Here is a 13,569-nt window from a genome sequence, read left to right as displayed (position 1 = left end):
TTAAAGGTTAAAGGTCATGACAGCACAGTTAGAAAAAGACTGAACAAGGATGGCTTGTTTGGAAGGGCTGCAGGAGAAAGCCTCTTCTCTCTAAAAAGAACATGGCAGCACAGCTTAGGTTTGCAAAGCTGCATCTGAACAAAGCACAAGACTTCTGGAACAATGTCCTTTGGACAGACCAGAGCAAAGTGGAGATGTTTGGTCATAATGCACAGCAGCACGTTTGGAGGAAACCAAACACAGCATATCAGCACAAACACACAGCTGTGTTTTTTCTCAGTTTCATCCAATAAATAATGACACAGTGTGATAAGTCATGTGTTGTTACTCTGAGGACTCAAACTGCTCCTCGACCGGACCGTCGTACACATCAGAACCTGAACTCTGATTGAAACTCAGTGACAGCAGGTGTATTCTGGCTCCGCCTCTTGCTCTGGGAGCTCTCTCTTGTGTTACGTGCCTGTTTCCTGGATGCTCTCACTGTGTTTTCACCTCATCTGTTGAACTGACCCGCTGCAGAGATGGTTGACGACGTGGTCAGTGTCGGCGCCGTGACCGTGCTGGGCGTCCTGGAACAAGGTAGGGGGCGTGCCTGTTACTCTTTTAGGGTTTAAATGAATCTCTTTAAGTGTCTTAAATCTTATTTTCCATCATGTTTGTGCTCAGTTTGATTTTGTGCTTTTCTATAAATGATATCAGCTTGTTGTTTTAAAGCATCAAAACTAAACTTTTGTGTTTTATTGGAGCTTTTTGCTCGTCATCACGGTCTGCTTTTAGAGTTGAGTTTTATTTGCATCCACTGCAGACACTGTATGAACTTTGCTCTGTGAAGCAGCTGCTGTACCAACATTTGTTGTTCATCAGCAGATTAACGACAGTTTTCAACCATCAAATGATTTTTACTTTTACATTTTGGTCAGTTATTTGCTCAGAAACGTGAATTTAAGTTCCTTTCTGAACTCTCACCATCAAATGAGGGATTTACATAAAACTTTGAATGCATCGTGGTGTGTTTTCTGTGTGTGGGTGTGTGCAGCTTATTTTTCCCTCCAGGTCATTTACGCCAGGAGGAAGTATTCTGTGTCTCCGCCCACCACCAGCGGACCGCCAGAGTTTGAGAGGATCTTCAGAGCTCAGTCAGTCTTTTTGCCTGTGTTTGATTTAGTTTAACACTGATTATTTTAAAAATCTAACAACTATAAACGGCTCCAGCAGTTTGGATTAATGTGACGATCATTTTCTCTCCTGACTGCGACTTTAAATGAACAAGTGGCGTTCAACAGGTGAACAGTGTCACTTTGACTGACCTCAGACTTTAAAGGTGACACATTGTGTGAAAATCCCTCCTTCCTGCTATAGCCTATATTAGCGTGTCTGAAGTCACCAGCAGGTGGAAAACGTCATAATTTATTTTTAGTTTTCCTTTGTTTGAAAGTTCCTCATTTAAGGAGCGGCTCTGATTTTCATTTCAAAAGTGTATCGCTCATTAAGTTGACTCCTCCTCCTCTACTAAGCCCCGCCCACTCACATCCACCATTTTCTAGTAGAAATGTTCTGCTGTCAGCTGTACTGAGGAGCATGAATCTTCCATCCAGCAGCAGCCTCAGAGGATATAAGAGCCCAGTGGATAAACTATATCTGAGGCTAATGTTCCAGCAGAGTTAGCTAAAGACTGTGAATGTGCAGCAGCCACTTTTCATCCCACTGTTTTAACGACTTGGTCCAGTTCAACGCTGGACTGAAGGAACTGAGCCACAAAGAGGATCAGTTCCAACTCTCAGAGCCTGAACTTCAGAGCAGGGAAATGGAAGCATCTGAGAAATAATTCCTCATGGTTTATTGATAGATTTAGCTTTTCCTTTAGCAGCAACTAACGCTAACTCGGTGTGTTAATGTTACATTATCAGCATGTTTCTGATAAAGATGTAGGTCTCCAGGTACAATTGTTTAATGAGGTTAATGTATAGAAAATGTTTAAACACAGTAATTATGGTACACATGCATTACTACGGGTTACGCTGTGTACATCTCCGGCTTGGTCCATTACTTTTGATGCATCTGCTGCTAACTTACAGCTATATGCTAAACTAGTTCCCTCTGGGATCAATAGAGTAACTATTTATATCTATATCTATATATATATATATGTATATAGAGCTGGAGTGTTTTTGGTATGACTGGAGGAACAGCTTCATTATGTAGCTGCTGACCTCACCAAAAGGGTGGGGTTGAGCACTTGCTAAGTCTCCACCCTGAAAACAAACTCTGTCTCATAGGTCTCAACAAAACCAGCATAACAAACCAGAACTGCAGCAAGTGATCGATTTGTTTGATTGATGGTTTGATTATTCTTTTTCTTTGCACATGGCCTCCAGGAGGCCTTCTTACACATAAATCAAATAAATAAAAGTCAAACCCAACTTGTCTCTCATGAAGAAAAGTGACCAGGTGCAGAATGAGTGTTTGTGGCGCCCCCTGGAGGCTGCAGATTTAAACCTGACCACACCTGAATGTGTCTGTGTGCAGAGCAAACTGTTCAGAGTACTTCCCCATCTTCATCACCGTGCTGTGGATGGCTGGAGTCTTCTTCAGTCCAGGTGAGCCCTCAGGTACACAGCTGCACACACACACACACACACCCAACGTGCACACGTTGCTGTAAAAGTGTGTGTTTCTGTTGCAGGATTGTCCTCCATCTGTGGTTTGCTTTATTTATACGGACGCCTGCGTTACTTCTGGGGATATTCTCAGTCTGCACAGGGACGGTAAGACACCAACACTGGAAATACACCGAGCCCGTTTAGGTCCAGACCCAGAATCTGTATGAAGCTCAGGAGAGAGTTTTATAAGAGTTTTATTTCTCCTCTCTGGCCCCAAAATAATAATCTAAATCAAATCATTTGAAACCTTTAAAGGCTCCTGATTCCACCACAAGATGGCAGCATTTCCCCTGAAAAGACTCAGCTGATGGATGTTTTATATATCTATATATATAAAGAAGATGAAAACAGTAAAAAGACAATCCTGAGATTCAACACATTTAGAATTTAAGATCCTATAATCAGTAATTCAGACTCTACAATCACCTGTTTGAAATGACGTCATTATTAGATGTTTTCACCTCGTTACTGGCTCTGAATGGCCTTTTTTTCAGGTATGAAATGTAAAAATGAGCTCTGTGCAGAGTGTAACCTGTCGGACCATCTCTTTCAGTCTGGCGCCGCTCTACTTCAGCGCCAAGGTTCTCTGGGTTCTGATCGGGTTCTCCTCTGTGGGAGTTTGCTTCTCCTTCTGTCGATTCTACCTGAACGTGGAGCCGATAGACGAGCTTTTCTCTGCCTTCAGCCTGATCTGACCCAGAGGAGGACTGATGAAGAGGAGTCGTCTGTTAACCAATCTGAGAAGTTTGTTTGTTTTTAGTGTGAAACATTCCCACAACTCATCGAGGTCGAAGAAAACTGTTAAAGAGGGACGACGCTCTGCAGAAAGTCTGAAAAATAAATGAATGAAATGATCTTCAGATGTATGAAAGTGCTGCTGTGTCCTTTTTTAAAATGTGAAAGTAGGACTTCTGATCCATTTCTGTCTTTATTTCCAGTAAAACAGGAAATAGTTGCAGTGATTTACTGAAACAAGATAAAAAAATAAACAGAAATACAGTAAAAAAGGCAGAAACAGTTTCCTCAAACGTTTTAAGGACACACTGCACACCATGCTGAGATATGCCAAGTTTTCAGCTAATAGCTCTTTGGGAATCACCTTGTTGCTGCAGAAATCCTATTTTTTGTCTGTCAAACTGTGTTTTCTTTGCTGTTTTTCATAGATGCAACTAAAGAAATGGGAACAAATTATGTGTCTTTGTGACAAAGTGCCTAAAGATCCAATTTAAAATGGCTTCTTTGCTAAGTTGTCTGTTATGTGTCGACACAAGACCTCCAGAAAGCCTGGAGAACTATAACTATTGATCAAGACCACTTTAAAAGATTAGAAGAAAGTCATAAAGAAATGAGGCTGGATCAGGAGAGTTAGATGCAAAAGAACTAAATAAAAATGGTGGCTATCAGTCTAAACTTCAGGGTTACCAGATGAATTAGAGCAGTGTGAGATGATCAGTTTATACAATCATATCTACAAACGGAACAGTTAAAATCATCAAAAAGGTTTTAAAACCAAACAAAAAATTGCTCCTGAGGTTCCAGGTGTCACCACCAGATGGCAGCATTTCCCCCTGACACCACACAGATCAGTTTTAACACAAATTATTCCATTAAGCTGAAGTAAAGTCTTACTTTTTAAGAGCAGAAAATGGTTGATAAATAATTCTTGGACAAATTAGTGGTTCTTTATCTTTGATATCTGGTCATAATGTCTCGTGTTTCGTGACACAAAAGCTGGTGACAAGCTGGTAAACTCCCGTTGTTCCTGCTCACGCTCACTCTGCTGCCTTGTCTTTGGGAAAGTCTCTGCAGCGTGATCTGAGGAGAGGGCAAAAACATCACATCAGCTGCCTGCAGGTGGAGCAGAGATGTGATTAAACTTTTATGATTTTTCTCAGAAGAGTCTCCAAGAACACGAGAATCCTGCATCACAAGATTTCAGCTGCATTTCTCCTAAAAATAACTTTTAATATAGCAGAACACAGTTACATGTGACACCGAGTCTGCTGCGAGGACATAACTTAAGGCTCATAAAGTCTTCTGTGGAACAGAGTTTCAGCCACTTATCGACCACAAAGATCAGTGCTGAGGACTCCAGTCGAGGAAGATCTTATCCAGTGTTTTCAAACCTTTTTGGGGGGTTTTTGGGTCACATTTAAGATGTTTCTGTGCTGTTAACGGCTCAAAACGTAGAGTTTTCAGTCTAAACTGGTCTCACATGATTTCATTTTATCCATCCGTTTATATTCCATAGCCACTTTCTCCAGCTGGAGGGAGTCTATCCCAGCTGCCACTTGGTGAGAGGTCACCAGTCATTGATGGACTGAAGAGAAATTCAAAGTATGAAGCCAAGATATTTTATACAATGTTTCATAAGTTTCATTTAATTTGTTAATACGCATCGATTTTTACATTTATTCTCTGCAACACACCAAAAACAGTTGGAACGGTGCAATTTACGGCTATTAATCGGATAAAAAAGTAATGAGAATAGTTCAAACGGGTGACTGCAACCATGATTTGGTCCAGAAGCAGCCTCCATGACAGGCTGAGTCTTTGAGGGTCAAAGATGTTCAGAGGATCTCCAGTTTGTCCACAAATGTGTGAGAAAGTGTTTAAAAACAACGTTCCTCAAAGAAAGATTGAAGAGATCAGCATATTTCTCCCTCTACAGAGCAGAATATCATTAAAGCATTCAAGGAATCTGGAGGAGTTTCAGTGTAAAGGACAAGCCTGAGCACATCCGTGACGGCGCTGTATCAAGAACCTTCATTCATCAACAGCTGATAGAAGCACATGGACAAGGGATTACTGTGGGAAACCTTTATCAAGCACTACAATACAGAGTTCCATTCACAAGCTTTACTGTGCAGAAAAGAAGCCTGATGTTAACCTCGTCCAGAGGCGGCGTCCACTTCTCTGGGCTCGGAGGCGTCTGGGATGGACCGTCACACGGTGGAAACGTGTACTGTGGTCAGACCCATCAGTATTCCAGATCTTTGTTGGAAGAAATGGAGCAAAGAGCAAAAGCAGCATCCAGCCTGCTGTCAGCAACCAGTCCCTGCAGCCAGGCTCTGTGATGGTATGGGGTTGGATCAGGACCCTCGGCAAAGCTCATTTCCACTTCTGTGACGGCAGCATTAATGCAGAAAAGTTCACTGAGATTTTACAGCAACATGTGCTGCCTTCAGGAACACATCTTTTCCAGGGACATTTTACAACCAGACAATGTAAAACCACATTCTGCACATATTCCAAAGGCCTGGCTGAGGAAGAAGAGGGTCCTGGACTGGCTGCCTGCAGTCCTGACCTGTCCCCAACCGAGAATGTTGGAGAACTTTGAAACAACCCCCCCCAAACCATGTGTTTGCAGGAAGAAAGGGACAAAATAACAGCTGAAACTCTTCATCACTTAGTTTCCTCAGTGTCAGAACTCTTTAAGTGTTGGGAGAAGGAAACATTACAAAGTGGGAAAAGATTCACTGTCCTGACTTTTATGGGATGTGTTGCAGGTCTGAAATGTAAAAATGGATGTTTATTAACAGATGCAATGAAGCTGATGAGACAAAACAGGAAATATGTTGAGTTCAGACTGTCTGAAATAAAATAAAAGTCCAAGTAAATTGAAGATTCATTGTTTTTTATTAATTATTTTATTTGAAATTCCAAACTTTCTTTTATGACTCTGTTTGTGTCTGAAATACTTAAACTAAAAATGTGAAACTCAGCATTTTCCTTTGTGGAGGATGATCTCATCCTCTGTTTCGCCTTGATTTTCCTCACTAAAACTCATCAGCAAAGACTCGTGATAAATACCACCGATTTACGCTGAGCTGCTGGAGCTCCTGCCCTCAGAATATAAAACATAAGCAGGAATTAGCTCCATGCGTGGAAATGTGAGCGTCACAGACAGGTTTTCATGCATGTGTTGGGTTGTCAGACTTTCCCTGCGGTGCACTCTGAGGGTGCCTTTCAGGTTGGTGTGTTTGGATTTTCTCACGCTGATCTGTAATCTGCTCCACAAAGACTGTCACCTATTTATAGAGCAGCCCAGCCTGAGTTTATATCGAGAGCTGCAGCCGGCGTGTACAGTACTGCACCCTCACAAAGCCTGGACATTATCACCACGCACACTCTCTGGGACCGGCTCATGTGTGGAATGTGGATTGGCGTGTATTTTTAGCGTGTGCTCGTCCCTCTGGCAGACCGAGGAGCAGCAGTTGTTGTTTTCAGCGTCAGAATAAGTTTCCATCCAACAACAGCTGCCTCACTTTCTGATGGATGCTGGCTCCACCCATCGCACTGACCTCATCATCCACTGTTCCACGCCAAACTGTCTGCTGGGCATCAGACATCAAATAGATTTATCTATACCCACTTAATCAGATTTAAGGGTTGCAGGAGGGCATTTTAGCTTCTCCAGTTGTGTTGTTTTGTCCAGATTTCTCCATTCATTTCAGCCTTTAGACACTCTCAGCCAGATCATTTAGTTCTACCTGCAAATCCTGCAAAGGAAGCCCCTCCGATGAGCTTGAGTTTCCCCATGATCCTGAGAGCTGTGTTGTCGGGGGTGTTAGCTCCTGGTAGGGCCTCCCATGGCAAATTAGTCTCAGAGCAGGGATCAGACTGAGAGTGATTCAAGCACCTCGATGGAGTGGCACCAGTTAAAAACGGTACTCACGACCACCCGGCTGAGCGACTTGGTGTTGGAGGGCTTCCCAGTGAGGGAGAGGGTCGCCTTGCTGCAGCTGAAAGTCGCAGGAGGGAAGTTCTGTGTCCTGAGTACGCACCGAACAGCAGCTCAGATCACCGGGCCCTCTCAGAGTCCCTGGTTGGTGTCTTGGAGAGGGTTCTCTATTGTTCTCTTGGGGGACTTCAATGCCCATGTGAGCAATGATAAAGCGACCTGGAGAGGCGTGGTCTCCCCGATCTGAATCCAAGCACGTGTTTTGTTTTTGGACTTCTGGGCTAGCCATAGATTGCCCGTTAAAAACTCCACGTTTGAGCATAAGTTGGTTCATAAATGTACCATCTCAAGCCAAAGGTCGACGAACGACTTTGTAATCGTGTTATCAGACCTGGGGCCCTACGTCTCGGACACTCAGAGCTGCCAGCTGATCACCACCTGGAGGTAATAGGATCCGTTGGCAGCGAAGACTGCCAGACAGACCTGATAAGCCCAAACAGGTAGCGAGTGTGAAAGGGAAACGTCAGCAGAGGCCCGTCTGCAAGGGTTTCAACTCACACCTCCGGGAGAGTTTTTCTCACATAGACTCGTGAGGTTGGGGTATCTGAATGGAAGAATTCTCTGAGGATATGAGTCTTCAGAGGTTTTTGAAGGTAGATAGGGACGCCCCTGCTCTGATAGCATCTGGAGGCTGGTTCCACGATGGTGGAGAACAGTCTGGACGGAGACTGCCCTGTTTGTACGGACAGCAGAACCAGATCAGGTTCCTAAGAGGAACACAGATGTCCAGAAGGAGCATCGGCCTGTATAACTGAATCTAAACAGCTGCTGCAGCTCCAGCATTAGGGACTGGATCTGGTTCAGGCAGTCATGGGCAGCCAGTGGAGGTCCATGATTGGAGGAGCGTCATGTGACCTTTTTGGTTGATGGTTGAACAGCAGACGCTCCACCGGGTTCTGGATTCTGGAGTTTCGCAGTGCATGCTGTGAGATAACCACAATCAGATACAACCTGATTTTACTGATTATTAAGAAATGTAGTTTAATTCCTCTCCTCTGTAAGTCTGAGTCAGGAAAAGCCAAAAGCACCTCGTATCCTCCCAGAGAGACAGGTGACTCTGTCTGGCGGAACAAAGAAAATCCATAAAGCATTTAAACAGTTCCTCTCACCTGTTTTCCAACTGTTCATCCGGACAGCAGCTCGTCTTCCTGTTCAAACCAACTCCTGGACTCCTGATCCAGTTAAAAGCTTAAAGCTGATTGGCTGATCCAGTAAGACAGATCCACCTGAACACAGCTGACAGACTGCAGTGTGGCTGTTAATCAGATCAGGCCAATAACACAGATGGATCAGTCTGCGTAGGACACAAAGGTTTCCCTCTTCTACAGTCATAGAAGTGTTTGAGGTTTCTGTAAACTCCTTCACAACAGCAGAACATTTAAACAGCATTTAGGTCAGAAATGATGCCGTAATCCTCAGCAGCAGCAGCGGATCAAACGCTGTCAACAGAAGTGAAGACTCTAAGTCTACTTGAACTGTTTCACTCTTACAGGACTACATTTCATATTCCCCTTTCCAAAGCACTGTCAGTCAATTTATGAACTCATTTTGCTTAATGGCTTTTACACACAAATACTCCATCATCTCTCCTCTTTTTTGTGTTGCAGTAACCGGTACAGTGGCTATTATTCGGCTTCAAACCGACTCGTGGAAGCTGAGTTACATCCAGTAAGCAAAGAGGCATAGAAACTCCATCACCAACCAGCACTGTGGGAGTCTAACAGTAGACCAACACACCATCATACAGGTATGGACACACACATGGTTCCAATACCTTGCACACTGGATGCTTTGATATTGTTTTGGCTGCTTGTGCGTCTTTCAGGAGGAACGTGTTTGAAAAACAAAAGCATGTACGAACAGGTTCAATCCGACAGACATCCGTACGAACCATCAAAACCCAAAAAGTACGATTATTACAAATATTAGAGCAACATCACAGACAGATCAGTGTAATCATGCCTGTGTATGAACTTTGTACATGGTTACGGAGCTTTGCTGACTTTATATGTGCAATTAGGGGTCATGCAAAATCAGCTTTAGAGCCTTTATGTAGGCTATGCATCAATCTAATGAAAAAGCTATAAATACGTTTGAATTAGAAAGGGAAAATATGCACTAACTGAGGTGCATGTTGGGAAAGGAGCACCATCATGTGATGTACGTTCTCTGACACCTGTTTCTGCAAATGGTCTCATTGTTAGAAACTGGATCACAATGACAAGAAATGATACAAACAACACAGAACCAAAGGCTGTGCCATAGCACTGACCGGTTTTTACCGACCCTAATTTTGGACTGAGCAGATGCACTTTATCTGGGTTTAAAAGCTGTTTAAAAGGATCTGAAATATGAGTTTGATGTCACACGTCTTGCACAATACATCATCCGTGCATCTGACTGAACTCAGTGATGACATAAAGTTGAATAAGCACTCGTGGTGTGGGATAGCATCCAATGACATGCTTTGTATAAATTCAGCTTTCAGCAGACCTGATCGGGCCAGTGGAGCTCACCGGTTTAATGGGGAAAAAATCCACATTTATTTTCATATCAGTTTTCCAGCTGTTGCAAACATTTCCGGTGAGACTCTCTGTACACCTCCTCCCAACCTGACCACCTCCTGAAATCTGCAGTTCATGGATGTGAACCCACACGATCATTGTTTCCTCGGTGGCCTTGTTCATCCGAATCAGAATCAGACAACAAACTGCTTAAGTTACAACTTCACAACCAGTGAACTCGAAGACAAATGTATTCAAACAAAATAACAACAGTCAAAGGAGTAGATTAATAAAATACAACGTAAAAAAGAAGTGTAAACGTCTTAGTTTTAAAAACTGGAAAAGGATCTCTGCTCCTGAACAGAAGTATATTGAGATGAATAGTTCCAGTAAAACTAAACTAAAACTCCAAAACTAGAATTGAAATCGAACTTGGAGCCCATCAAGCAGCTCATAAATCTCTGTTTTGAAGTAGCACTTAGCTCCCCCTAGTGTTGTGGAGTGTATTACCACCATCATAAAAACAGATTTCTATGTAAGCCATACACATGAATGTGTTGTCATGTTGAAGAGGCCATAAAGACGCCATCAAAAGCCGACAAAAATATGAACTGACTGTAAAGCTAAAATGTTTATGGTGCAGGGCTGGAAACCAAAGTCGTGAACTGTGGTATCTCAGCCCCAAGGGCAGTTTTAGACCTGGGAATGGGCATAACAAAGGTCAGTGTACGTCAAAATGAAAGTGCAGACTTCAAACTAGGTACCAGTTTTTAAATTGTGTTGATTGACGAGTAAAATCAAACTTATGACAAATTACTGACACCATGCTTTTTCCTGAATATTCTCGTCATGTTTGGTACAGGAAGAAATCGGCTGTTCTAAGTAATTTAAAAAAAAGGCAATTTAAACAGTTTTTAAGCTAAAATCAGCCAAATATACCCTGAACTCCAGAGGATTAGGGTGAAAACTGATCTAAACAGACTCACATTGTTTATTTCTCTTTGTTGGAGTCTCAAATTCACTGAAGACAAAAGTAACACAAAAGTGTTCCTCTCCTTCTCGACCTCCACCGACACAGAATAAAGACTAAAGTGTGAAGAAAATAGTTCTTAAAGCAACTTTTCCTGTGGAGATAATCAAGACAGGTTTCCACCAAAACACGAGTGGGAAAACATGACAAACATGAGGCAGCATCGCTTGTTGAGGCTTTGCAGACGCACACAGATTTGCTTGAATCAATGTTGTCTTATTTCCACCAATGTTGTGATGTACTGATGATATCTCATGAAAAACAGCAGGTGTTTGAGTTGGCAGAACAGCCAGCAGCGGGGGAACAACACAGCTAAAGATAAGGAAGTCAGAGAGCATGAGCAGGAACTGAGAGGACACTGGAGGTTGCCCTGTTACTAAAGCTTCTTCTTTCATTAGCACGAGTCACAGAAAACTATAGTTTACAGAGTAAATTATGAGTTGACCTACTCTAGCGGCTGCTGCTACATCAGTTTTTCTTCATGGCATCAGTAAAAACTACCAAGATACTGAAGTTACCCTAAATTAAAACAATAAAGCTTGTTATTATTAAAGAGGATTTATTCAACTCTTCCACTCACGCCTTCATAAAAACCTCAGACATGCAGCGTATCCTCTGTTTGCTTTTATAAGCTGCCAGTTTTGTTTGTGTGAATTCGAAGGAGAAAAGGTAAAAAACTAATTTCCATCCATTTTCACACCCCACGGAAGTCGATTCACTATCCAAACTGAACATGAAAATGACCAGAGGAGCGCTATTCGCTTCTGTGTATTTAATTTTACTGTAAAAATGGGTTTTAGGGGCTAACGCCCCTCCTTAAAGGCTCGGTCTGCTTTGATTGGTCAGATCTGGTGGCCTGAGCAGGCTCCGCCCACCACTCTGTACCCATTATACTCCTGATTGGGGGAGGGACAAAAATCCCAGAAAGTGTTTCATTGAACAAAGAAATGAGTGTATGTTATTGACATGTTTGAAAAAAAACTTTAAAAATGTTAAAAACCCACAAAACACCTTTCTTTGTCATTGTTTGGCCGACTTCTAGGCAGTATATAACATAAAACATGTACTAAAGAAACATTTACACATGAAATTTAAGATATTTTTGAGATTATTCGACACCGTGTTTATAAATCTGACAGTTTTAGCTTACGGTTAGCTCAAATTAAGATTTCGTGACACAGTTTTTACACTAAAAACATCAGAAAAGTTCAGAAAATACAAATTAAAGAGCACTCCTTATCTGTTGCATGTTCTTCGGTTCTTGTCCTTGTTCACGAACAAGTCGCAGCTTCTCTTCTTGTAAATGACGACTTCATTTCACAGCTTATCACCTGAAATTAGGGTACTGTACTGAGCTAAATTTATGTCAGATTACTTATTTCCTCTTTCTCTAAACTTCACTTCCCTTCTGATTTATCTGGTGAACCTCCGAAGAAGCAACGCAATTAAAAGCCTAAAAAAACACTACAGATTTTATCATGTGGACAAATTACTGACCAACAAGTGCTTTTACTTAACTGCATTTAGAGATTTGTACATTTATGTTTCATAGAGAAATTGTTGTACATTTAAACTGCATTAAATTGGTGGATTAAATGAAATTATTTGAGTTTTTCTGTTGAATTAACAAGGTAAAGATCTAAACAGAACAAATCTGTCCGTTCATAAAACACACACACATGATTGTGACATCGGTTTATAGAAATGTGGTGATGTCATGGTTTTTTTGGCATGATTCAGACTGACGCCCAACTTGAAAGTTCAGATCTGGGTCATGACAGAGCTGAGATAAAAACAGTGCTGCTGCATGTGTCATCAATCAATACTTTATGTAACTGATAATTCAGGGATATGAAGTGGTTACACAGAAATGTTTAGAGGAAAATGATGTTACAGAATACAAACGTCGTGCTGGGCACCATCAGAGCAACAGAACGCCTGTTAACGGCAACTCAACCCAACAAAAAAACTATTTAAAACCTTTATTTACTTTTTTAGGTCTCTGCTAACTTAGCAGACCTCTATTTTTGATATAGTCCAAAACGTAGGTCACTCATTAAAGAAAAATACCTGGAATGTTGGATGAAATAAGGGGTTGAATCTGAAGTATTTGGCCTTATTTTATACCTCTTTTTGAAAGTATCCTGCTACCACTGAAGCTGTCTTTTGTACGCAGAGACCCTGAATACAACTTAGATCATGTTTAGTAGCCTCTAAACTCCCATCTCAGTCCATTCATACCACACAAAACAGAATAATAAACATATATTGTAACTTTTAAACTTATACAAAGTGCATCCAATGTAGTCTACATTATGCAGGAATCTGAGCGGAGGCAGAACATCAGGACAAGTAATCCAGTCATGTTGTTCACTGGCAGAATGATTACATTTCTTTTTATTAATGTTTTCTTTCTTTTCCCATCTCCGTCAGATCATTTCAGATGTAACAGTCAAATCTGAAAATCAAATCACATGAGGCAGCATGGATGGTCCCTGAGTTTGATATCAAGACAAATCAGAAACTTCTGTGTAAATAATCGGTTTATAGTTATGAAAATTGTGTCATGCACACATGTTTAGTTGATCTGTTTAAAGTCCGTAGAAAACGGAGTAAACAACCCTAAGAAAT

At 41.7% G+C, this 13,569-nt stretch overlaps 1 protein-coding gene across 1 annotated transcript; it reads left to right on the top strand.

The window, feature by feature from the left end:
* Window positions 1–497: 497 nt before the first annotated feature.
* On the top strand, window positions 498–3,531 carry ltc4s (leukotriene C4 synthase). Its single transcript, XM_072395187.1, has 5 exons — window positions 498–579; window positions 1,037–1,136; window positions 2,527–2,597; window positions 2,684–2,765; window positions 3,214–3,531. Exons 1-5 carry the CDS (start codon window positions 522–524, stop codon window positions 3,353–3,355), a joined length of 453 nt encoding a protein of 150 aa, XP_072251288.1. The 5' UTR covers window positions 498–521; the 3' UTR covers window positions 3,356–3,531.
* The last annotated feature ends 10,038 nt before the right edge of the window (window positions 3,532–13,569 follow it).

Source organism: Leuresthes tenuis, unplaced genomic scaffold, assembly GCF_036924035.1.
Source record: "Leuresthes tenuis unplaced genomic scaffold, fLeuTen1.0.hap1 SCAF_11, whole genome shotgun sequence".
Taxonomy (NCBI): domain Eukaryota; kingdom Metazoa; phylum Chordata; class Actinopteri; order Atheriniformes; family Atherinopsidae; genus Leuresthes; species Leuresthes tenuis.
The sequence above is the reverse complement of the archived record's forward strand: the minus strand, read 5'-3'. Positions and strand labels throughout refer to the sequence as shown.